General features: G+C 62.5%; 1 protein-coding gene across 2 annotated transcripts; it reads right to left on the reverse strand.

Moving 5' to 3' along the window:
• Positions 1-721: 721 nt before the first annotated feature.
• DBH (dopamine beta-hydroxylase) lies at positions 722-19867 on the reverse strand. 2 transcript variants are annotated; one of them, XM_082696245.1, is made up of 12 exons: positions 19445-19867; positions 16884-17030; positions 15030-15287; positions 14063-14239; positions 13357-13459; positions 9910-10076; positions 6948-7052; positions 6521-6559; positions 5854-5913; positions 2328-2455; positions 1763-1922; positions 722-868 (listed from the first exon to the last, which is right to left on the reverse strand). In XM_082696245.1, exons 1-12 carry the CDS (start codon positions 19793-19795, stop codon positions 737-739), a joined length of 1827 nt encoding a protein of 608 aa, XP_082552371.1. In that variant the 5' UTR covers positions 19796-19867; the 3' UTR covers positions 722-736. The 2 variants fall into 2 exon arrangements, with proteins under 2 accessions (XP_082552371.1, XP_082552370.1); XM_082696244.1 differs by having other exon boundaries at positions 6948-7091; positions 19445-19865.
• Positions 19868-25310: the final 5443 nt, after the last annotated feature.

Consider the following 25310-nt stretch of genomic DNA (forward strand, 5'->3'; position numbering starts at 1 on the left):
CTTGTTCCGCCGCCAGGAAAGCAGCCCAGACTGATGATCGCACTGCCCCAAGGAGCCGGCACCCGGATCCCTGTCTGGGTCCTTGCCGAGTCACCTTTCGGTGGTGGCGAGAGTTGTTAGCGTTTCCCTTTAGGTGGGCGAAAACATCTATTGATCCTGCAAGGGAGCAGTCTCCCCAGGCCAACCTCTAACTAGCTAAGTGGCTGTCCTGCCCCCGCGACAGAGAAGACGCTCACTGCGACACACGAGCCACTCTGCAGGGAAACGTTTAAGCAGCACGTGGACCCACAGCACACCAACACAGACTGCCATCAGCAGGGGCCGGGGACGCGGGGGCTGGGCTGGGGGTCCGCCCGATGGCCAGGCATGGCTCCCCTCCCCGTGCAACAGTCAGAGTTTTTGCGGGTGGGGGTTGGGAGGGCACACCGTGCTCTAGACCTCCAAGGTGGGTGTGAGGAAGGTGATGGTCACCCCAGTCCCGGGTAGGTCAAGAGGGAACTCTCATGGGACCCTCTCGGTCATGCAGGGGGTCCTTGTGGGGCAAATGCTAGAATGGCCCATGGTCTCAGGCTGGGGCTCGGCCCGGCCCATGGTCTCAGGCTGGGGCTCGGCCCAGCCCATCCACCCCGGGCACGCAGAGCTGTTCCAACAGGGGTCTCCAGAGAATGGGGGTGCACAGAGCTGGCAGGAGCCCACAGCCGTAGCATGGAAGGGGAAGTGAGAGGCAGCCCCCCACTCAGCTTCTGCTCCCACCAATGCTGACCACAGTGGGGCTGGTGGGGCTCTGACCCCGGCTGGCTGGACACCGAGGGGTGGGCTCTTCTAGCTTGGAGGTGATCTTGGGCAGAGGCTGCAGATCCCACTCACCCTGCAAAGAAAGGACCAGGTGGTAAACTGAGGCTAGAGGGATGAGGCCGGGGCACGCCCTTCCAAGCCGCTCTCCCCGTGACCTCTTGGGTTCTTGCCCTCAAATTCATCTTGTCCCAAACTGAACTCACCCTCCCACTCTCAGGTTGCTACTTGGGGGTCCTGACCCGGAACTCCCATCCCACCAGCCCCCTGACTCCCTGGCTGTCCCTTACTTCAGGCGCCCCCAGGTGACGCAGTCGGAGCCCCCGGGTGCAGGCTGTTTGTAGACCCTCCTCCCCAACAAGGCTGCCGCACCGGGTGTCCACACTGCGTCCTGGCCACCAGCCAGCATCAGCCCTGCCCTTGGTGCCGGGAATGTTCGATTCGGCAGTTAATCCGGCTTCCAGATGCCCGCAGGAAATCTGCCTCCCGGACCCGCAGGCACAAAGACCCTTCCCCACCCTGCTCAGCACAGGCCTGGCTGGCCTCCACCAGCCGCTCTCTGGGGCTTTGCTTGTTCGGGAATAAAAGAGCCTCCGAATCCCAGTGGGTCCCAGATAAGGAGACAAGCCAGCCTGCAGCTTCAGACTGTTTGGCTTCTCACCTGCCCCTCCCCCTGCACTTTATTTTTAGGCTCTGGGGGCGTTGCTGGCGCCCGGCTCACACCGCTCACACCACCGACCGGAGTGCCGTGATGTGCTGTCGCCCAGGGGACGGTAGCCACCCTGCCTGGCGGTGCCATCAGTCCTCCCCTCTGCAGGCCGTCTGTCTGTCTGGGGCCCCGTCTGCCACCCCCGGATCTCTCCAGCTGTTTTGCAGGAGCCCTCCTTGGAGCGGAGCCTGTCACTCCACGCTGGGGTCCTCGGTGGGGCCCGGGGTGCAGAGGGGCCAGCCCCCCGCGGGGCTTGCGTACCGGGAAGCGGACAGCCGTGGACTTGTTGCAGTGCACGGAGATGGGGGCGAAGCCGTACACGGCCTTGAGCATGTCTCGATTGAAGGAGTTCCAGGGAACGGAAGCGAACTGCTCGGGGACAGAGGCCTGAGAGCAGGTGTACACTTCCTCCGCATTGAACCTGGTGGGGCAGGGGACACAGCCCAGGCTGGGGGCGGGCAGTGGGGTGCCTGGGGGGTCACATTCCCACCCCGCCAGCTCTCCAGGCTCTGCCACTCGGGCTGGTGATGGCTAATAGGGCTTCCTCTCCCAGGTCGCCTCGGAAGGGCTGGGAACAGCTGCTCCAGAATTGGGCTGAAGGGGGCTTCTCGGGCCAAGTCCAAGCCCAGCAGGAAAAGGGTCTGGGGGTGGACTAGCGACATCACCGCGGCCCCTGGGGGGGACGTGGAGGGGCCGCTGCCACCTGTCTGTTCCTCCTGCTCCCAGCCCCTAGCCTGGATTCCTCACCTCCCCCGGGGCCAGCCCTGCCTGTGTCGGGCTTCCTCCGCCGCGCCTGCCCGGGGACCCCCCACCCGGGGACCGGCACCTGTCCACGGTGTTGAAATACTTCCGCAGGAAGCCGGCGTCCACCGCGCTCTTGCAGAGCTCCAGCTGCGTGCGGGGGTAGTAGTACACGTAGTTGACACACATCTCCTCCAGGATCCCGAAGCCGCCCTGCGGGAGGGGAGGGCGCCCGTCAGGACCTGCGCTCCTCCGCGGACCGTGCTGTGAGCACGAGGGTTTGGCGGGTTCTCAGTGAGCAGAACGCTGTCCGCTCGGGGGTCCGCCTCCCTCGACGGGAAAGTCAGACCCTGAACCAGTCAGCCGGCAGCTGCGTCTCCGGGGCCACATGTGTGAGCCAGAGAACGACCGCAGGGCGAGGAGAGCGGGGAACGAGGGTGCCCATTTATGGATACAGAAACTGAGTCCCGGGGAAGCTAAGGGGCAAGGCCTGAGTGGACAGAGCCTCTCCACTTTGGCCGAAGAGGGGTCCCCTCGGCCTCCAGTGGGAGCCCAGAGGCAGGGACAGCAGGGAAGGCCTCCCCTCACACCCCGGACACAGCACTGTCTGCCAGACGTTTCCAGAACTCGGCTCTAAGGGGAGGAGGGGCTCCGGGAGTGGGGATGGTGGCTAGAGGACCACACCGCAGCCTCCCAGGGCAACCCTTCAGCTTTGTCGTGCGGGACGGGGCAGAGTGGGGATTCCCCGCCACCTTGGGCTCCAAGCCCCTGGCCTGGTCCCTGGTCCTGGAGCCGAGTGCCGGCAGGGGTGGGATACAAGCCGCGGGAGGAGCGGATGGCGAGCGGCGAGGAACACGGCGCGTCGGGACCCCGGCAAGTCGACGGAGTGCCTCCTGCCCCGCCCAGTGCCACGTCCTGGGCTCCCAGCTGCCTGTCGCGCTGCCGGCACCTTCCGAGGGGAGAGCAGCATCCGCTCCCTGGCAGCGGAAAGAAAGACCGCGAGGAGCCCAGCCGCAGCCCCGGTCCTTGTAGACGCTGCTGGAGGTTGGCCGTCTAGACGGGAAATCTGCGGGGCCCCTGCGGATTGGTGTCCCTGTACCGTCCTCTGGTTTCCTAGGGTGCCAGAGCCCCACACGCCGTACTGCCCGGCCTCCGGTGGGGGGTCACCTCTCTCCTCCGACCCTGCAGACTCCTGCAGCTCCCCACCTCCGCGCTCAAGACAGAGTCCGAAGCCGGGGAAGGCTCTGCTCACGGCACCGTCCTCCCTCTCCACCTCCGCGTGGAAAGCACATCACAAAACCTCTGTCCTCCAGGTGCAAGGGTGGTCACACTATGGGAAGCCCGCGTCCCCCTCCTTGGTCCCACCAGTGACACAGGGGCCCCTGGAGGAGGCTGTGGGGCAGCTGGGGCAGTTGGGGACATCGGGGTGCTCATGGGGCCTGAACATCCTGGGACGGGCCACCAGCTTCCCTCGAGGAGGTGGTTGCGGGGGAGGATGAGCAGGGAGCCCTCGCAGAAGCAGTGTGGGGGCGTCTGTGCCTGGGGGTCCCCCTCACTGCTCAGGCAAGTCCCCCGCTCCCGCCCTCGGCCTCAGTGGGCTCACCTGCAGAGTGGGGGAAGCACCATCCTGCCAGGAGCCTTGGCACGAGAGCTCAGAGCCCTTGGCACCTGGACCAGCCCTGCCCCTGCTAGTCGAGGGCCCTTGGTGGTTCCATCTCACCTGCCTCATAGGGTCCTGGCAAAGCTTCGAGGGTCCCTGAGCTTGGAGGGGGTCAGCCGTTAGACTAATCCCCAGCGTGTGGAGGAAGCACTGCGCTTCAACACCTGTCATATGGACGGACCCCTCTTGAGATAGAAGAAGGGGCACGGGGTTTAGGTCAGGGCTGTGCCCCTGCAAAGCTGTCCTGCTCCCCGAGTTTATGCCCAGGGAGGGAGGATCAGTGTGGCAAGAGCCTGCAGGCACACGGCCCTGCATTAAGTCTCTGCTCTGCCCGTTACCGGCTGTGTGACCTCTGGGAAGCGTCTTCCCTCTCTGAGCCTCCTGTCACCTGTGAAATCACAGAGACTCGTACCTTGAAGCCTGGGGTGAAACAACTGGAATGTTCATCCCTGGAGAATGGGTCCACGACCGTGGTCTGTCCAGACACAGGGACGTCACTCGGCCGTGAAAAGGTGGGAAGTTCTCATGACAACCCGGGTGAACCCTGGTGACAGACGCTGAGGACAAGACGCCCATCCCGAGAGAGCACAGATCCTAGGACTCCTGCCGCGGAAGGCCCAGGAGGGCCAGACCCACAGAGACAGGGGAGGGGCAGTGCTTGCCGGGGGCTGGGGGTGGTGGCGGCAAAGGGGCCCGGTTTGTTTTGGAAAGACAGCCTGTTCTGTTCTGAACTTGACCGAGCGGATGGTGGCACACACGTGTGCACAGACGAAAACGCCCCTGAGCTGCACACTCGAAACGGGTGAATTACTGGGTGTGTGGGTTATATCTTGAGAAGCCATTGGAAAAGCCACTGAATGAAAGCCAAAAGCGGCCACCATGGGGTCGACCAGATTCCCGGGGACCGTAGCCCCAGGTCTGTTCCACCGGGAGCCTCCTGTTTCATAGGATAACCAGGGGGCCCGGGGATGAACAAGGTGACTGGCAAGCATCTGTTAGCAGGCCTCACTCTGCGGGCCAGCCCAGGCCGGTGTCTGCGGGCCACGCGTCGGCACCAACAGCACGACCTTTCCCGATCCAGGGCGCGCCGGCGGCTGACGGCCTGCAGCCACCTGCCCGCACAGCTAGCCTTGGGGGACACAGTGTCTCCCGGATGGACCCTCCTCCTGGGCTACCCACAGCACAGCCCAAATGCACTCTGTTCGCACCCCTGCCGAGCAGAGTCAGCTGCACGGTCTGGTCTTTGCCAGGAGCCCCAAGGTGGGGGTGGTGTGAAGACCGGAGTTTGCACAGCCCGCTCACTGCTCACTTTCACCATCCACAGTGTGCGGGCTTGGTCTCGGAGGCCTGAGGAGCATTCTGGGTCCTGGGGGCCTTCCTGCAGCTTTCCCTCTGCCTGGGCACTCAGTCGCCTTCCCCCCGCACCCCCAGACCACCTTTCCCCTTCCCCCCTGGCCAGGGCCCCAGCGGTGTTCATTCTAACTCTGCCTGTCACCTGCCCACCCCCGCTCCCCCAGTGGGTGGAGCTCCCCGAGGACAGGGATCCACCGTGTGTCCCTCGTCCCAGCCTCTGCACACAGGGCGGACACATTTACAGTAGCAGCTCTCCAACTCCGCCAGGTGTCAGGGTCCCTTGGGGAGCTCCTTCAACCCCAGATGGCCACGTGTCGCCACCCCCATTCCGACTCGAGGTCTGGAGTGGAGCCTGTGAGTTTGTGTTTCCACCAAGTTCCCCGGGAAAAGCTGCGCCACTGGCCAGGGACCACGTCCTGAGAACCACCGGTTTACTGAGTGAGTGGGGGAGGTCACCCCTGCCCCCGACCACTGGTGCTCGAGGAGAGGACTTAGACTTGTCCTCATGAAATCACAGAAAGCCCTGAATGGGACCCCACCCCACCCTAGGCCTCACACGTTCCGTGAGCAAGCAGCAGGGAAAAGTCAGGTGACTCACCACAGTGGCCTCGTCCCTGTCCCCTGTGTTGTAGGTACAGGAAGTGATGAGCACGTCCCCCTGGGGAACCAAGCCAATAGAGGTTCGTCAACACCTGCCTACCTGGGGGTAATAGGTGCACGAGGCCTGTCCCACGTTTGACCGAGCTATTGCCTATGTCAGGTGACGTGGTCATCAGCCTATTACTAAGGAACCCTGTGGTATTCTCTGGCCCCCCACATGTGCGGGTCAAAATGTGGGTGTCCCCAGGGACTGACTATCTGTTGGCTTCCGCGCTCCTGATCGCAGCAGTGCAGACTGGTTGGCTGTTTCACAGCCCGTGGGTGAAGTTGGGCCACCTCGTACCTGACCTGGCGTTCTTCTGCACGATCCGGGGCCCCACCAGTCACCCCCATGCCCTTGTCTCTCTTTGTACCTCTTAGGGTCTGTGGCCAGCTGGTCGGGCAGGGGGACGCAGGTCGCCCTGGGTGCTGCCTCCTCTGGGCCCCGCTGGGGCCTCCCTGTGATGTCCTGGCGAGTCTCACTGTGGGCTGAGCCCGGCCCCTGCCCTGCACGGATGCGGGTCTAGAAAACCTTCCTAAGGCCTCTGCCGGCCCCCACCCCTCTGTCTCTCCTCTGGGGGGCGCTCCCAGCCTCCCAGCCTCACCATTCCTGACTGGGCACTCACCGGGTGCACAGACACGACCTTCTTCAACATGCGTATCTCCTGGGTGGGCAAAGGGGAGACTTCAGACCCAGCTCCCAGCCCCCTGTCCTCCCCGGCTCTCTGGGACTGTGCTCCCAGCCCCTCGGGGGGAAGGAAGACTGGCTAAGTGCGGCCTCCAGCCCGGAAGGATGAGAGCAGGAAGGTAGTTACCCAGGACAGACTTTACCATCGGGCTGCCCGAGTCCCCTCGAATCTGCAGCCAGCCGCACGCCAGGACCTACCGTCAGAGCCCTCCCCTGACTGAATCCCCAGAAGGGAAGGGCTGGCTGCTGTGTGCTCTGGGGTGTTGGGGCCTGACCCAGGAGAGGGAACCCGCTACCGGGGTGTTCCTATGGCCGCGGAAGAGAGAAGTTGCCAGCCCCCCCACCAGACCCCGAGCAGCCCCTACCTGGAAGTGAGGGCTGTAGTGGTCATCCCGGTTCACGATCTCCCTCTCTTGGCCGTTCCGGGCCAGCACGGTGACCACCTTTCTCCCGGTGAGGTGCGTGTGGAGCTGAGAGGCAAAGATGTGGATCCCTGAGGGCGGGAGGGCCTACGGGGCGGGGGCGGCAGGGTTAGGGGCCAGCACGCAGGGCGCCCTGGCCCCAGCCCTCCCACTGGCTCCGGGCATCAACCGTAGCCCACAGGGCACGACGTCTTTCTCCCTGGACGGCCAGGGTCCCTCTGGAAACTCAGTAGGGCTTGAGTTGCCCACAGGGTGAAGTCATTGTCACTGCCCTGGGCCTCCAAATCCAGGAGCCCCAGGAGGCTTGGGGTAGGGGGTGGACAGCCTGCGTCCTTCTCTCTGGAACCCCTGAAGCTTGCTCAGTCCACTCTCCTTTTATTCAACGGACTTTAAGGGGAGCCCACCCCGGGCAGGGGGCCACCGAGATGAGCACGATGTGACCTTCTTGCTCCACAGGCTCGGGTCTGGGGCGAGGCCGTCCCACGCAGCACCCACCAGGAGGTGATGCCCGCAGGCCTCCGGCCAGCCCCCGGGGCACCTGCCCCTGTCTCACGGCCATGGCACTGACCATGTCCCTTTGAGACACCATTGTTCACCGTTAACGCCTAAGGAGATTTCCCAGACAAATGCCGCTTTCGAGAACTTGAGGCGAGCTTTGTTGAGACCGAACCTTCCCTAAGTGGATTACACACTTGAAGCTACTCTTCAACCTGTCTCCCTGACCGCACGGGACCGCGCTCCGCTAGCTGCCGTCCACGCTGTCCGCGGCTCAGGGCGCCCCCGCGGCCGCGGCTCTGTCACTGGGTGATGCCGGGGCGGGGCCTTCTGTCTGCCTCGTGCCCTCCACCCGCTGCTGTCCTGCCTCGGCCTTAGGGAAACTTCGGGCCCCCTTGCAATGATTTGAGGACGAGGGAACCACGTGGCCACACATGTGACAGAAGTGGGGCCTAGGAGGCCCTGCGGGCTCGCAGGGCCCCGAGCTCTGGCCGGTCGCCCGGAGATGCGGGAGTCTGGTGACAGCACAGAGCGGGGCCGTCCCGGGGCCCCCGGTCCCCAGAGCTGTGCTTCCCTTGGCCGGTCCATTTCGATAAGGGAATCTCGACTGCTCTCCACTATGCCAGCCTTTCGGTTGCCGAATTTCTGCCCCTCAGGGATCTTCTAAAGGAGAGGTAAGGCCAGGCTCCGTGGGGTCCCTCCAAGGAGCAGCCCACGTGACGCCACTTTCCAGAAGAACGTACTGTCTTTAGGGGAAGAAGAGTAAGTCCTTTCCCTGCTGTGAAGTATTTGGAGACTGGAAAGAGCTGACAGGTCTGTGCGCCCAGCCTCCCTAGGCGCCGTCTCTAGGGCACAGCTCACAGTGTCCTGGGGCCCCTTTCCCTGGGGCACCCTGAGTAGGTCACCCCCCCAGCTCCAGGCCCAGGCCACGGAGCCTTTCCCATGGCAGGAGGTGTCACTGATGGGTGCTCTGGGGACACGGGAAAGAGTGCCAGAGGCTGGTCTCGGACAAAAGGAGCTCCTCTCCTGTGCAGCTAATAGCTCCGTCTCTGCGGGTCCCGGTGGTCTGCTCTAATGGCGGGAAGCCTGCAAGCTCAGGAGCCCGCGAGGGGCACAGAATCCACTGGAGAATCAGCTCCCTGGAGAGGCATGTGCACCCTGCACCTCACCCCTGCAGCCTGCTGCGGTGGGCAGGGCTCTAGAGGTCAGACAGAGCCGCGCTCAGCTCCACGCCCTGCACCTGCCAGGACTCTGCCCCCAGTGAGCCCCACTCGTGTCCCCTGCTGGGAGAGCGGGTGACAGCACGTCCCTAGCAGCGTGCTGTGGGACGCATAGGTACGGTGTGGGAGAAAGTGTCGGCACATTCGCAGACATCATAAAAAGGAACCCAGAAGCCAATAGCGAGATGAGACCCACCAGGAACGCCAGACAAAGGTTACGAAGAGGTTATCCACAGGAAAGAACATCCACCAAGAGACGGAGGAAAAGATCCTCAACTCTACAATTTAGTCGGGGGAGCTCACACCAAACAAGAGTGAAAGGGACTATTTAGAAATACGGATAACGTGGGGGGTGGGCAGGTGTGGGACCCGGGCGCCCACCGGGGCCGTGTGTGGGAAGTTTTGGACGCGCTTTCTGGCTGGAGTTTTTGTGAGATTTATTCAAGCTCATGTCCTCTGCGCATGACAATTTATGGGATCTACCTGGTAAAACATGTTCCTGGCATACAAGGACCTCCCTTTAGCCTCTTGCCACAGGTGCGACGGGACGCACGCTGGCGACCCGGGGGTGGTAGGTCAGCACAGGCAGGGCTGGGTGAGGCAGGGGAGCACCGAGGGCGCAGAATCGGGGTGTCTCTGCCGCACCTGGGGGGCATTTGCTCGGGGGTCTGCGCCCCATCTACCCTCCCGTAGCCCTGAGAATGGTGCCCCCTGGGCTCAGAGGTCCAACTCTGGGGAGGCGCCCCGTGAAACCATGCAGGGCAAGGGCACGCAGCCGCCAGATGGCGAGTTAGAAGACGGAGGTTTTCCTGTTCTGCTGCTTTGCTCTCAGACACCACACACAAGAGCGTGTAACAATGTATCGTCTGACTGTCTGGGGAGGAGGGGAGGGGGGCCTGCAGCTGAGGGGGGCTCTAGCCCCCCACAGCGCCTACCCTGGGAACCGGAAGGCGCGATGGTTTTACTCACATTGTTTCAAGGCGGTTGGCTCGGACCGGGCTGGGGTAGGCAGGCTGTTGCTAGAGAGGGAGGCCCACAGCGAGGCTCCTTGGCGCGCACAGGGGAGGGGGGACAGCGGGGAAACTGCAGGGCTGCGGAACCAAAGCCCCAAAGCCGCCCTCACCACCCATAGGACCTCCGCCGGGGAGCTGGGGTGACGGAGCGGCAGGAGCCCACCCCGCGCCACTCACCATCTGGGTGCACTTGTCGGTGCAGTAGCCGGTGAGGACAAAGGCCGTCTCCCGCGGGGGGATGGCCATCAGGGGCGTGTACACCAGCCCCAGCTCCATGATCCCCGCTTCGAAGCGCCGGGGCCTGGCGGTGTAGTACAGGCGGATGCCGGAGGAGTCTCGTTGGCCTGGGAGGAAGAGGGTGGAGGTGGGCGGAGGTGCCCTCGCCCCAATGCTTGGGCTCCGGCACGCCCCCCGGTCCCCTCGGCCACGCTGGCGCGCACAGCCGCTCCCACCTGTGGCGCACCCCAGAAACCAGCTGCCTCGGTCGCCACACCTGTTTGTGCCAGGCATTCACACGCCCTGTGGGACACCCACGTAGAGAGAAAGAAACATTGTTTCTATGAAAACTAAGTGGATGCTTTGGAAAGTCTTGATGAAGGCGGGTAACTAAAACCGAGCGTCTGCATCCTTGGGGCTGAGCAGCCTGCAGACTATGTGCAGGATACCCCAGGACATCTGGGAAGCCGGCACTTCCTCAGCTGCCTTTGCAAAGACCCCACATTCCTCCCCATCTGCAAAGGAATCTGCAGGGGAATCCGGCAGCAGGACCACCTTTGGGGGCGTCTGTGCAAATGGGAGGGCAGGGAACCATGGCTGCCCCGTCTCTCGGACGAGTCTCGGTGCCCGGCTGGGGTGGGGGGGCAGCGCTCGCATCTGCGTGCTGAAGCCAACGGGAGGCACCTAAGATGCAGCCTTCTCGCAGCCTCCCACTTGAGTCCTTTGAAGACCGCCAGAAGTTCAAGGTGCACCCAGGGGACGCATCTGACGAGATCATGCAGGAGCCTGGAGCCTTAGAGCAGGGCCGGTGTCCGCTGTTCCGGCCCCTGGCTCGTGCACAGCCCCAGACTCCGCCTGGTCAACAACAGGGTGCTGTGTGCTCTTGGACAAGTCGCTGTCCCTCTCTGGGCCTCTCTGGGCTCAAAGTCAAGAGCCTCTTCCAAAGGAGAATGCTGTGCTTCTGCCCAGAACTGTCCGGTCACACCTGCTGGTTCTTGTGGTTTGCTAATGGGAGAGTCTGTGAAGCTCCCTGGGCAGGCCTCCTGGAGCTCACACAAAGCTGATGGTCAGAGGTCACGGACACCAGAAGCCACGGGCACAGCCACACAACCATGTGGCCTCCAGTGGCCCCCGCTCTGCCCCTGCCTGAAATTGGTCAGCCGAGTCCCCGAGTACTTCAGGGCCCTGGCCACGGGCCCAACCTCTCAGCATGTACGGGAGAGCTGGGGAGCCCACGCAACTGAAGGGTCATCCTCCCCAATTTACAGATGCGGAAACTGAGTCTCGCAGCCTGAGCTGAATACTCTGCCCGAGATCGCGGGACTGGAAAGTGGCAGAGCTGGGATCTGAGCCCAGAGCGTTGCCAGGGGCCCAGCGGTCTCCTTGCCTGTCACCTCAAGGTGGAGCCAAGAACGTCCCCTCTTGCCTCTGGCCCCCTTCCCTGCTCCGGCGCCCCCCGCCCCCCGCAATGTCCAAACTCAGCTGCTGTGTCTCTGGGCCAGTTACATCAGAGGATAATAATAAAAAAGAGAGGCAATTGGTTAAAATTCAGATGGGGATTAAATAATGAAATAATTGTGGCATTTTGATATTTATAGCCGAGCGGCCCATCTCCAGATTTGTGAAGTGACAGAGCGTCCTTATATTTGGCAAAGGATCCATAAATATAACCAGATAATCAGGAAGAGACAGACCTCCCTGACGCTTAAGGAGTTTTCAAAAATCCATTTGCTCTCAGGTTTTAAATGAGCAATAAATCCCATATCATGCGAAAGCCCCAGCTGACTTCGGCCCTTCTCCGTGCACACTGCAGATAATTCCAGCAGTGGCAGAAAATATTAGTTACGCCTCCAGCGGGAAGTTCGCTGGCAGCCGTTGGCAGAGCACACCCGGTGGCCACATGCAGCCGGGAGCCGGGTGTGGGAGCTCTCCCAGGCTCGGGACAGCGGCAGGGGTCACAAGGCTTGAGAGGGACGCGGCGGGACCCAGGCTGGAGCTCCTGCTTTCATCTCTCAGGCTGTTTCTGCCCCTCATTTCCACAAATGAAAATAAACGTCCTTTTAAAGAAAGAGAGAGGGAGAGGGCTATGTGGCCGCGTGCGGTGGAAGGGGCTGGTGCCGCAGACAGAAACGTTTCGGTTTCTGACCCCATAACGACTGGCATCACCATCCTAAACATCGACTCCCGTTATGCGTCTGCAGGCACGGGGCGATCCAGCAGCTAGCGCTGTGCAGAGCAGACCTACCTCCCCAAACTCGCACAGCACAGCCCTGCCGGGCCCCGGGCAGCCTCAGACACCTCTCCGACAGGGAGCCCATGGCACTGTGGACGGTCCCATACATAGATGACCCCACCAGCAAAGCCTGTTTGCCACCATTGCCCCGAAAACATGGATTTGGAAATCCCAGATGCAGGCTCACATGCAAGTGTGCGTTTGCTCTGCTGGGATGTGTTTTGATAAGTGGGGGCAGGGCACCCAGCCAGCAATGCCCCCGGGGTGAGCCTGGGCTCTTCCCTTAACCTGAAGATCATCTCAGGGGCAGTGCCTCCCAGGCGTCAGGCCGTGGGATGGGGGATTCTGGGCAGGGGCCTTGCTGGCTCTGGAGTAGCCTGCCCCTGCCATCCTGTCAGGTGCCACGGGGCAGCCCAGCCTGTTGTGGGGAGGGGGCAGAGATCTCGTGTCTGGGTCCCAGCGGTCACTCTGTTGGGAAGGGGCAGTTGGGCACAAGAGGCAGCTACTGGTCTGAGCAGCCTCAGAGAAGTGGGACATCCCGGGAAACGGGACAGCGATCCGGTCTGGCACCTCTCCTCACAGACCTTGAAGCTGTGGACCCCACTACAGAGCAAGGAAGCGGTGGAGGAGGGTGGGCCATGTGGACTCGGAGCAGACCAGTATCTAAGCGATTCCTTCCAGCTGTGGAGTCCGACCAACCTTGCTCGTTCGAGGGCCGTTCAGCCACGGCTGTGTGACTGAGGTCACGGTCGGCCTAGACCTAGACCTCCTGGCCCCCCTACTCACTTCGTGGCCCCAGTGGGGGTCCCTTGAGCCCTGGGCCTTAATTTCCTCATCAGCAGATGGACACGCAAGAAGCCTGTGCCTGCCTTCTCTGGAGGGCAGTACCTGGCAAAGGGTGCTTGTGGGGAAGGTGGGATGCGGGGCCCCCGCCGCGTGGGGAACAAGATGAGCCAGCAGGAAGGGGCCCAGCCCGGGGAGCCCGCTACAGTCTCAGGAGAGGATCAAGGGGAGAGGCATAAGAGGGGCGCCTGCCCCGACGAGCGGTGAGGAGGCTGCACCACGGGGAGGGGGGCTCCGTGCTGGGCAGACCCCCCAGTCTCGTCCCCCACTGCGCACGCCCAAGCCCGAGGACTCCCGAGGGAGGGCAGGGGCCGGGGCAGAAACGTGCCTACCTCGGATCTCCAGCGGGTTGTGGTAGTGAACTTCTAGACGCAGAAATCTGGAGGACCCGGCGCCCCCAAAGGCAAGGCCCACTTCCTCCGGATAGTAAAAGGCCTGCGGAGGACGGGTCGGGGAGGGAGTCGGACCCAGGCACACTGGCGTGTCTCACAAGGGTTCCACCCAGCTATCGCGGCCTGAGCTATGGTGGGGGGTGCTGGCGGGGCAGCGGGATTAGAACCGTGTTCTCCCACTGACGGGCAGCTCACTACCAATCCACCCACATAACCCTATTAGACTCGAGGTCAGGGAGTAGGGGGAGCTGGTGTCCCGGGGACGATCCTAACCCCCCAGGCCCTCTGCATGGCCCTGGCCTCGCCCTCCTCTGCCTCGGTGGGAGCCGCCGATGGAAACCTCACGGGTGCAGCCTGCGGAGGCCGTGGCATCTGGCCCTGGCAGCTGCCTGCCGGGACCACCAGGTGCACAAACCCCAAGTCCAGTGGGGAAACAAGATCGATTCGCACCAAGGACCAACGCTCAAATTTTGTTTCTATAGAAATGCCACAAAGGCTGGAAAAAGCCTTCGTGGCCCAAGGGGGTGGACAAGAGACAATGTTGGGGTGGGGGCCATGCGGGGCGGGGGTCTCTGGAGGCCTCGCCAGCACCTTCTGGAGCGCCCTGGACCCAGGTGGGGAGGGCCCCGGGGAGGGGCGGGCGCACCTTGGCACCCAGCGCCCAGGCGGCCAGCACGTGGCGACAGTGGTTGAGCTGATCGGGCTTCATCTTGGAGTCGCAGGGCCCGCTGAACGGCGGGACGCGCTCGAACTGGGTGGAGCACTGGAAGACCTCCATGTGGTGGACCAGGGCTTCGTTGCCCTTGGTGACGATGGGCTCGTACTGGGGGGGGCGAGAGGGCACCGAGCCTGAGGCCGCGATCGCCCGCCCGCTCGCCCACAGCCACGCCCCACCCTGGGCCTCTGCTTGCCCATCTGTAAAATGGGAGGGTTAAGGGAAGCAATTTCCAGGGGTGCTTCTGGGGCTCAGGGCTTTGAAGGGGGAGCCACCAACCCTAAACAGAGCCGAGGGCACGAGGACCCCGGCAAGCCATTTCCTGATAAGGCGGGGACAGGAAGGCAGCTGTCCTCGTGTGAATGTGGCCGTGGTTGGGCCAGGACATAGAGGCTTCCCTGAGGCTAAGCCCGAGCCCAGGGGAACAGGCCGGCCACTCCCGTGTGACTTTGGGCACTCACACAACCTCTCTGGGCTGCACTTTCTCCACTGAGTGTGCTACTGTGGAGATGGAGGGAGTCCCCCCACCCCGTCCCCCAGGGCTAGGGACACGGGGCAGTCAACAGCTGTTGCCCTCACGTGGTGTCTCTGGGTGGGTGTTTAGAACAACTGAGTCGTGAGGTGAGCTGCCTTTTCACAGGAGGTGGTATGACCTGATAGACAGCTGGCTCTTCCAGTCCCAGGGGAAGACGCAGAAATCAAAACATCAGCGTCCTTTGGTCCAGTCTGGGCAGCAGGGGCCAGAGGACAGCCACCCTGGGAGGGCGGGGGGTGAGCAGCGAGGGGACCCCTGGGGCCAGCGGAACCACGGACGCTGGGACGTTTCTCCAGCAGCCTCGGAGGCGCCGCGGGAAGCAGGGACGAGACGAGGCCCTGGGGTCCACCTCCCCCCACGTACCATGACGATGTGGTGCCGAGAGAAGCCATCTGGGAGCTCGGTGACGTGGCACCAGTACGTGGTCTTTCTGCCAGGGATCAGGACGTCTGGGGCACGGATCTCCATGGTGCGCAAGTCCGAGGGCAAGGCCGGGATGGAGATGTTGGGTTTCAGCAGCTGGACCCTCTGCAGCCCGATCCGCAGCCCCGACGTATTGATGGCCTCCAGCGACCCGAAAGGCTCCTCCAAGACCCCGTACACAAGGTGGACGGTGCCGTCCTGCAGCGGAGACACGCAGACACCCCCCCACCACCCCAGCACTGGGCTCCCATAACCAGGCACGGCCAGGTCCCTGCCGCCTGACCTGGCCGGTGACACGCCCGGCTCTGGTCTCTGTGAAGGAGGGGGTCTTCGAGGCTCCCCGCGGACCCGGCTGAGATTCTGTCCCCGGCCAGTCACCCCCAGCCCACAGCAGGCACCAGGCGCCAACTACATTTTTTCTTTGCAAACACAATCTATCTACACTTGCGAAACTTCCAGTTCCTCTAGCCACTGCTGGGCCGCACCATGGGCCCCCACCTCAGATACCCACCATCCCCAGGGCCACAGGGGACCAGGTGTGGGTCATCCCCTCCGGTCCAATGACAACTGGGCGTGAGGAGCCATAGCCACGTGAAGGAAAAACACCGGACCAGGGCTTCTCAACAGTCCCGCTGAGCTCGGAGGGCTGCACCGTCCGGCTGGTGCCAGATAGGGCAGACACAGAAAGTTCTAGTGGGCACTGGGCTAGAGGTCACAGACAGATTCAAGGAGGTGAGAGTCTGGGCTTTCCCCCACTGTGCTGCCGGGACTGTAAGCCTGGGTTTGCGTCTAGGATGTGGGCCTGAAAACGCCTTGCGGGTGTTCTGGGCACCAGAGTGTGTGTGTGTGTTTGTATCCGTGGTGGGCAGCCCCTTTGCTCTCTGAGTTTACAGAAACCTGGGCCTACCGTGAAGGCTCCCGTCCGAGGACACATCAGAGCCTCAGGCTGTGGCCCCCCCCGGCACCCCGAGGCCCTGAGTGGAATGTGTGCTGCGGCTGCACACTGTGCAAAGTCCTTGGAGAGGGTCCTCCGCCCGTCCCTCCCTGCCTCATCTGTGGGGAAGGGGGTCAGGGGTGCACGGACTCCACGGAGTGCTGGAAGGACGCTTTGGGTCCAGCTCTGTCCCCAGCATGCTGGGGGTCCCCGAGCCAGGCCTTCCGGTTGGGCCTCAGTCTCTTTTTCTGGCACACGTAGCCACTGAGGCCAGGCTGGAAAGGCCAGGCTGGTCAACGTGTGCTGGAAAACCTAACAGAATTTTGTCCCCAAGGCCAAGATGGGCGGTTTCCCCTCATGGGGGTGTTGGAGCAGTGCGGGAAGCCTGCGGTTTTCGGATCCCCGATGGCTGTGGACTCCCAGACTCGCGGACTGCTCCGGCCTTACAGGTCGCCCTGCTTCTCCCGCACTTTACAGGCAGGTCAACCAAGGAGGTCTGGAGGGGGAGGAACCTGTCCCAAGCCTTGCAGCCCATTGGCAAAAGGGCAGTTTGTGAAACCAGGTCTCCTGGGCTCTTTCCAGAAATTCCATGTGAAGGTGATGAACCAGAGGGAAAGAGGCTTGGGAACAAGATCCTGGTGGCTTCAGGGTAGGACCCGCATCTAGAAATATCTCAGCTCCGTGTCCATCAGGAGGACCTCTGGAAGGACCGGAGGCCGATGGCAGAGCCAGTCCCTTGTCCTCACCGAGGGCCTCTGAGATCCCTCCCTGGCTTTCTGTCTGCATAACGGGACCAGGGGTGCTGCCCTAGGTCTTCGGGGTACGCCACGATCTCCTGGGCACACGGGGTCCCCACCTACCTCAATAAGGTAGTCCTTGGGGTCACAGGTGTCAAAGGGCCGCTTGAAGAGCAGGCACAGGCCTTCCGGAGTCCTCTGAGCCTGCAGCAGCTGGTAATCCTGCTGGGAATCCAGGTGGATCCGCCCCTGCTTGTCACTCCAGGCATCCTGCGGGGACAAGCGCCATCAGCACCAGGGCCAAGCAGCAGGGCCGGAGCTCAAGCCCTGTGGGTCCCGGGAGTGCTCCCGGGGTTGGGGGGTCACTCACTCTTTCTGTATCTGCCTGGAAATGGCAAAGCCAAGCTCTAATCCCACTGGCTTCCTCTACTCCTGGAAGCAGGGCTCTCAGATGCCAGCCAGGATTCGCGGGGGCTGGGCAGGGACAGGGACATCTCACCGCACACCTCTGAGACCTCATGTGGGAACTCGGGCCTTGGACATCCCCAGCATGCCAGGGCGGTGTGCCCAGAGAAGCCAACCCTGAGCAGGTACCCAGACCTCTGAGCCCCAGGAAGCTGCCAGGACGGCAAACGGGTGCCTTGGACACATAGCACTCCCCTGGTCTGCAGAGGGTCCCGACAGCACCTGGAGCCTCAGAAAGGGGATGCTTGGAGGCTGGGCCAGATTTGGGAAGCAAGGGAGAAACCAATGGAGGGGTTCAAGGTGGCTGTCTTTCCCTAGGGCCCACCCGGACCTTGCACACCCCTGAGACCGAGCTTCACCTTAAACACTGTGCCCCCCTCGGCCAGCCCTAGCTCTGCCTGCAGGGAGGGAATTCAGGCCCAGGGAGGGCCAAAATGCATTTTGCAAAGACGTTAGTAGGTGGTGGATCTGGGGGACCCTGACCTGCCTCCCACCCCCACCCCGACTCCTGTGCACCTGGCTGTCAGGCCCAGCCATCCAGGGCCCTTCAGGCCAGTGCAGGGAATGCTCAGAGGGAGGGAAGAACCCCCCAGGCCCCCCAGGTCCCCCACCAGAGGACTCTGTTCCCATTCAGGAGCACCACAAGCCTTTGGCCTTAGGATTCTTTTTAACCCTTACCAGACCTAAAGCAGGCCGTCTTCATTTCCTTAAGAAAAAAAAAAAGAAACCTGCAAAAAGAGTTTGCAAGATTTCCCCTAGAGGAAAACCCATTAAGGGACACTGCTCAGTCGCAGACTCATTTTGTAGAGGTAGAAAGTTAGTTTGATATTCGGCTGGAAATCTAGAATCTGTTTGTTGAACATATGGGCCACGGAGGAAAAACAAGTCTGACATTTGTTTGCACAGGAATTTGTTGTGCAAATTAATCTTGTAGTGTGGGGGAGGGCGAAGTCACCCCGGCTCGGGGGTAGCCAGGAAAAGCTGTCCCCAGAGGAGCTGGAGCTCCTGATTCAGGGGCCTGGGGACTCCACTGGGAAGGGCTGATGGTGCACAGCTGGGGCTGCCCCAGGTCTCTTGGCTATGACGCAGCCCCTGCCCCCGGCATGAGACACGGAGCAGTGCAGCCCGGCCGGCCAGATCTGGGCCCCCACCCATACCTCCACCTGTCCTATCTGGGGGGCCCCAAGCATTTGTCCCCAGCTTTTGCCGCACCGGCTGAGTTTCTGTGGGGGCTGGGCGGAGCACTGCTGGGCTCCAGAAATGTCAGCGGCTGCCAGCTCGCCTGAGCTCACACAACCTAGAACTGTGGAGAGGGATTACTGTCCCCACTCCTCAGATAGGGAAACCGAGTCCTGCGGCCAGGAGCTGGTTGCACAGCTCCTACAGGTTCCCCCATTTGAGTGAAGAAAGGAAAGCCCTCTGCTTACAGATAAAGAAAGTGCCTCCTGAGTTAAAAAAAAAAAAAAAAAAAAATGTTTAACCCTCCCGGGTCTGCTCTGGTGGGGAGAGGTGGGTGCTTCCTCCCCACGGAGGCTCTGGCCGCCCTGTCCCCTGGGCCCCCCATCACCTGGCACTGCGTCCCAAAACCTCTCCATCTCCAGTTTGCAGGGAAAACTCCCCTTCCTCTGCGCTTTCCAGGAGGAAGAGGGGTACAGTTTGGAGGCCAGGAGTCAAAAGCACGCCCTGTTTCAGGTCCGCTGGGTAGATTTGCTCCGCATCCGGGCGGGGCGGGGGGGAGCGCCCGCACCTGCTCACTTCACCCTCGTGTGCGAGCTAGGGCTGCGAGGGCTGCGTCCTGGGCACTGGGTGTGCGCGCCCGGCGTGGCGCCCGGCCACGTGTGACCGCGAGGCTCGGGGGTCCTGGGTGGTGTTGGCACCGGTGGGGGACCTGGGTCCACCCCCCTGAGGGTGGGGGCGGTCGGTCCCTTCATTTACGCGGTGTGTGCGTCCCTGGTGCGCGTGCCTCGGAAGCACGGCCTGCTGTGCCGGGGTGTGTGCTCGGACACCAGGGAGGGCGTCTGTCTGCCGTTTTGTCCTCCGATGGGCAGCCCTGAGACACCCAAGCTTGGGACACGGGCTTGGCTAAGACCAGAGGGACCGGGGATGGAGAGGCAGGAGAACTTCCTTTGCTGGGTTAAGGTGGGGTACCTGCGGGAGGAAGGCCGGGCGGGGGCCGGCGAGGGACAAGGTCAGGAGCGCGGAGGCAGGGCACAACTCACCCCGAAGTAGGCAGTGTCCCCGTCGGTCCAGAGCACAACCAGGTCAGCGTTCTCCAGCTCCCCGCGGTCTGACATCCCGAAGAGGACCCCAGCCTTGAGCTCCCGCACCAGGAGCTGGAAGTAGACCATCTCCTGCGTGTAGCTGACATTCCAGGAGAGCTCCAGGGACCCCTCGGGGTCCAGGTGGACTCGGTAGGGGAAGGGACTCTCGGGGGGTCCCGAGCCCTGCAGCGCGGCCACGAGGATGACCAGGAAGACAGCCACCGCCGTGCCGTACATGGAGGCCACCTCACGGGCGCTGGGGCCGGGGACCTGCATTGCGCGGTGAGCCCGGCTGCCCCACTGGGACATTTATGCCCCAGCCCTCCGGGGGGTGGGCCCAGGCTGCACTGCTAATCACATTTGTCTGGTGGGGAATTCAATTGTCCTGGTGACCCGCCCACCAGCGCGTGCCCTGGGGCAAAGCCTTTGCCTTCCTCACTCTTCTAATTGGACCTAATGACACATGGGCGCCATCAGTGGGAATTGGAGCCGACTGGCTGATTGGCTTCCCTCCTAACGTTCTAAAGTGCTGTCGGCAGAGGGGCCCCTCCTTCAGCCAGAAGGCCTTCCAGATGCCTCCGGCCAGGCACCAGGCTGACCACCAGGCAGGCAGGCCTGGTCCTGCCTGTCCCGGAGCAGCCAGCAGGATGGACCCCCCGCCGCCCCGTCCACGGACGGGCAGACCGAGACCACAAGAGCTCCTTGCCGAGGGGACCGGTGAGTAGCGAGACTTTGCTGCTGAGGGCCTGGCCCAGTGAGCCATTTCTATGAGGCTGGAGGGTGGGCCAATTTCAGGCTAAAAATAAAAGACGGGCCCCACATAGTCCCTGTGTTTAGACACTCTCCCCATGGCCTGCTGCTCCCACTCTGTCGCCTGTCTATTTCCTCACACGCTCCAGCTGGTGCCGCGGCTGCTCCAACAGGAGTGGGTGCGTCGCTAGGGGGGCGGGGCCAGATGGCACAGGGTGCCTTGGTGGGGGACAAAGAAAAGGGTGCAAGCAACAGGCCTGCTTCCCTAGCACCAAAACTCCTAGACCTAGGACATCCCTTAGCCTAGCGTGGGCCCAACCTGAAAGTGAACCCTCCAAGGCCAGCTGGCCTATAGCACTGTTTCTCCAACACCTACCACAGGGCCTTTGCACAGATCCATTGGGGCTCACAGCCCTGGTGCAGCACCCCAGCCCCATTCATCTTCCTCTGCAGAGTGGACTACCAGTGCTGCTACCTCCAGGAAGTTCTCCCTGATTGCCCTCTGCTCTCACTTCTGATCCCTCCCTCCAGTCTCCTGGCTCCCTCTCTCCGGCTCTCCGTTCCTTCTTTCTCCTCTTCCTCTTCCTGCCCTCTTTGGAGAAACCCAGAACCCAACCACAGGCTCACGGGGATGTCACCAGCTGGCAGACGTTTAGTCCTCACGCATCTGCAGAGGCCAACCCAGACCAGGTCGTGCCTGGCTCAGGTCGGCTCTGAACCCTGTTCCTTAGGAAGGAATGAGTGTATCTGCCTGAAGATGGAATCGAGGGAACATTCCAGCTTCCCTGGGCCCTGGCGGGAGTACGTCCTGCCTCATGAGAGCCCGGCTGCCCTACGAAGCCAAACCAGGCAGAAGGAAGCCACGCGGAGGCCATGGACCGTTCCTGTCTACGGCAGGTCCACCCACAGGCCTGGGCAGGGGGAAGCTGGGCCCTGGAAGCCCTGGGGCACACCCTCTCCAGAATGTCACCCGCAGACGCCGAGCACAGACAGGGAGGAGTTGGAGCCCGGGAGGCCCCAGGCCTGGGGCGACAGACCAGCCTGCTGGAGGCTGCAGAGGGACACGGTGGCCGGCGAGGACACGTGCTGGTGGTCGGGGGGCACCTGGGAGTGTCTGGCTTCAGGACCAGAGGCCTTTGGGCAGAGCTGCCTTGCACAGAAGGGGGGGGGGGCCCTGAAGTTCTCCCGGAGAGAGGCAGTCCACATTCTCCAAACTGCCCTATAAGCAGATGTCTGTCATTTGAGGTCAAGTTGTGCTCTAGACACTCCCCACCGGGATCAGGGAGTGGCCACGGCAAGCGGGTGGGGCTGGCTGGCTCCTTGCAGGGGGGCCCAGGCATCAGTACAGGCCAAATGCAGGGGTCCCGTTGTGAGTGAGCCTCCTGGCGGCCTCGGAGAGGCCAGGTGGTCCAGCTGAAAGACAGGCAGAAGGAGCAGAGGCACCTCACTCTGGGGCACTGAAACCCCAAGGCCTTCACGGTGTACCGACCTGGACGTCAGCATTCTGGGTTCGAATCCTGCCGGCTCCCAGCCGGGCATCCTTGGGGAAGCCCTTCTCCACCAGATCACCAGAGGACTGGGGCGCAGCAACTATTTACCTTCTGTCCGGCTTCACCCCTGCGGCCTGGGAGCAACGGCCCAGCTGGGGGTCAGTGTCAGCCCCGAGCAGGACTTCAGGCCGCCGAGCACACCTCCGTTTCTCTCTGGTTACGGGGAGATGCGCAGATGCTCAGAGCGGCTCCTCCTGAAGGAGGGAAGGCCCGTGACGCTCTTAGTAAACAGCAGAGTCCTCTGTACACACGTTTATTTTTACCAGGATTCCGAAGGCACCGTCTCTCTCCGGCTCGGAGCTCGGCTGGAGTCCCGGTGTTCCCCTCACAGGTGACAAGGCTGAGGCAGCCGGTGGCAGAAATCATAATTACGGAGCGCTAGGAATCCGCGAGTGCTAGAAAGCGCTAGAAAGCGCGTCCACGCCCAGCCTGCCACCAGCTGCCTTCTGGGCCACCCCCCTGCCCCCTAGCCTCAGGGCCGGAACATGACTGTCCTCAGATACCAGGGCACTGGGCCTTGGAGAGGTTAACAACCTGCCTCTGGGGCTGGGCCAGACCAAGTACCAGGTCAAGGACCCCAAAGTGCACTTCTAGCAAGGGGTGGCGTTGGGGGGAGGGTGCTGCCCTGGGAGGCGGCCAAGGTCAGGGACATTCCGCTGGAGTCAGGAGGAAGGAAGGGACACTCGGATGAGAAATGCAACCAGGCAGAAAAGCTGGGGAGGCTCTGCGCCCCACGGGGGGTGAGAGGGACCCGGGCCAATCGCCGGGCCTCTGCCGCGATGTGCGGTTCCCTGCATTAATGGATTTTTACAAACCAGCAATTTGAGCCGGGGTGAGGAAGTCGCGCTCAGCGGTCCTCCAGCCCCAGTCTGCAACCCGTGACCCACCTGCCCTCCCCGGGGGCCCGGCGGACGCAGCAAATGCTGTGCCGCACGGCTCCCTCCTGCGCGCCCTCTGACCCCTGCTCCCTCGGCCCTCAGGCTCAGCCCTGGTGTTTCGGTCCCATCTGCCCTCCAGAAGCAGAGGGATTGGGGGTGGCCCCGGGGCGTCACTGCATGCTGTGGGGAAATAAACACAGCTCACGGCTCAGCGCCTGGCTCCCCTCCAAGGCGCTTCGATGGCTGACCTCATTCGGAACCAATTTCGCGTTTTAATAAGCCCTTTGCTTTTCCGCATCTCTCCGAGGCTGTCACCCTCTGCTGTAACCCCCATGGCTCTGCCACGTGACGCCCACCCTGGCTGGCGCCCGGGCCCCCAGGTTGGAGCAAGTGGGGGGAACGGAAACAGGGGCGGCGGTGGCCGTAAGCCCCGTGGGCCAGGTCAGGTCAGGCCACTCCGCTGGGACCGCAGGGTGGCTGCAGGCTGTGCCCCTTCGGCTTGGGAAGGGACAATCCAGCCTTCTAGCTGGGCAAGAGGCGGGACACGGAGCTGTGGGGGGCAGCCTGGGGGCCGGTGTCTCCTCTGGGGGATACACCCCCACGCTCCTCCCTGGTCCGGAGCAGCTTGGGGCTGCCACACCCCGCGGGACGCAAGAGACCGCCGGAGCACCCAGCCAGGGGCCCTCTGGCCTGGCCCCCACTCCTTAAGCCTCAGCCAAACAAACACCACTCCGGCAGCAGGTTCGGAGCGCCCCCCCCAGCCCCCGGGCCCCTGCCTGCTCAGGCACGTTGAGAAATCAGCTCAGGGAGGCTGCGTGGCGGCCCCTCCCAGGCTCAGTGCAAACTGCATCAGAGGTCCTGCCCCAGGTGAAGGTGACGCAGAGCGGCCATATTTGCATCTGGGGGACACTGGGGACATGGCGGGGGAGTGCTGTCCCTCGGCATTTAGATGAGCGTCACTCGCGGGAACGGGGTTTCACCCCAGTGAGAGTGACGGAGGGAGACAGGCAGGAACACAGGACTCAACCTCTCTGCCCCTGGTGGCTTATCTCACTTTGGGCCGGGGGCGGGGGACGGCGGTGATGGAGTCAGGTCATAGGAGAGGCCGGGCTGCTGGGACAGACCCCCCTTCAAAGGCAAAGGTGCCCCAAATGGGTCAGAGGGCAAGTAAAAGCCCCCAGAATCCCCTCCTCAAAAAAGAACCACTACTGGATGTGGACGCCTGGGGGGCTCAGTGGGTTGAGCATCTGCCTTCGGCTCAGGTCGTGATCCCAGCGTCCTGGGATCGAGCCCCGCTTCGGGCTCCCTCTCTCGGCCTGCCAAGCCCCACTTATGTCCTGCTTGTGTTCTCTCTCTCTCTCTCTCTGTCAAATAAATAAAATCTCTAAACAAAGAGCGTCACTACTACTAACAGTTCCATGAACCCCTTCTCAACATCCCTCTCCGTGATCTCCTTCTAACTCCCATTCATGGTTTATTGTTTATTTGTGTAGTGCGTGTATGACGTGACATAACATCCACCGTCGCGACCATTTGTAGGTGCACGGGGACGTGAGGCACATTCCCACTCTTGTGCAGCTGTCCCCCCTGCCGGTGTCCAGAACTTTCCGTCTTTCTCCACCGAGGCCCGCCGTCCCGTGGAACGCAGACCCTCCCCGCCCCCTCGCTGTGCTCTCCATCTCCATGGACCCGCCCACTCTGGGCTCCTCCGAATCCTACGGGATTTGCCCTTTCATAGCTGCCTTATTTCAGGAACCCCGTGTTCTTGGGGATGGGTCAGTGCTGCTCGCCCTCGCCCTTTCCACCTCCGTGTGGACACACAGCAGCTGTTCGCACACCTGCCCGGCCTTGTTCGCTCAGCCGGTTCTCAAGGGTTCCAGCACGGCGGGGCTCCGATCCACGTGCCAGCTCCCCGTTGACAAGTATTTGGGTTTGCTTTTTAATTAAACGAGCAGGGGCGGTGGTGGTGCGCGGAACACTGGTGCATGGCTATCCTTCGCGCTGGGGCCTGTGGTGTCTTAGGATAAATCCCTGGAAGTGGAATTTGGGGTGTGGGTAAGGGGGTGGGTGCAAAGGCAGCCGGGCTTCCTGACCGCAATCGTTTCCAAGGCTCGAAGGCCTTGCCCGAGGAGCTCGTCCAACCTGGCTTGTCTCTGCTACCCCAAAGACCAAGCCGTGTCCCCAGAACAAACCGCTGCTTACAGGTAAGTAGGTTTCAACCTCGTTGATGGGCCAAATTTGCTATTGGACCAGGCAGCCGCCCTCCGGCTACGGTCAAATGCATCACATACACAAACACAAATTCAATAAAGCCCAAGGCTGGCCATCTGCTTTTCAAAGAGGAAGCTGTAGAAATGAGCAGGTCCCCACGCCCGGGGGCCTCTGACATTCACGTGGTAAGAACGGGACACGATCTGCCCACCCTGATCCAATTTTCCCCGCAGCTGATCAAGTTAGGGAGAGACGCGTTCAGTAACGCACCAGAGGGGGGTGGGGGGGTGCTCGGAGACGAATTAAAACCACCAGGACACAGATCTGCCGCACGTAGGAGGTGAGGGGGTAGCGGGAGCTGGAGGACAGGCGGGTGGGCGTCTTTTCGGAGGCACTTGGTCGGGGTCTGGAGCACCAGGTTGTCTCGGAAGGGCT

The sequence above is a fragment of the Mustela nivalis genome, assembly GCF_964662115.1.
Source record: "Mustela nivalis genome assembly, chromosome: 13".
Lineage (NCBI taxonomy): Eukaryota > Metazoa > Chordata > Mammalia > Carnivora > Mustelidae > Mustela > Mustela nivalis.

Excerpts from the sequence above, each read along its gene's own strand:
- DBH (XM_082696244.1), bottom strand. The coding sequence starts at position 19,795 with ATGTCCCAGTGGGGCAGCCGGGCTCACCGCGCAATGCAGGTCCCCGGC. Across the intron at positions 10,077-13,356 it reads CAACCCGCTGGAGATCCGAG|GCCAACGAGACTCCTCCGGC; the intron begins GTAGGCACGTTT and ends TCTTCCTCCCAG. Across the intron at positions 2,456-5,853 it reads ACAGGGACGAGGCCACTGTG|GGCGGCTTCGGGATCCTGGA; the intron begins GTGAGTCACCTG and ends CCCCTCCCGCAG.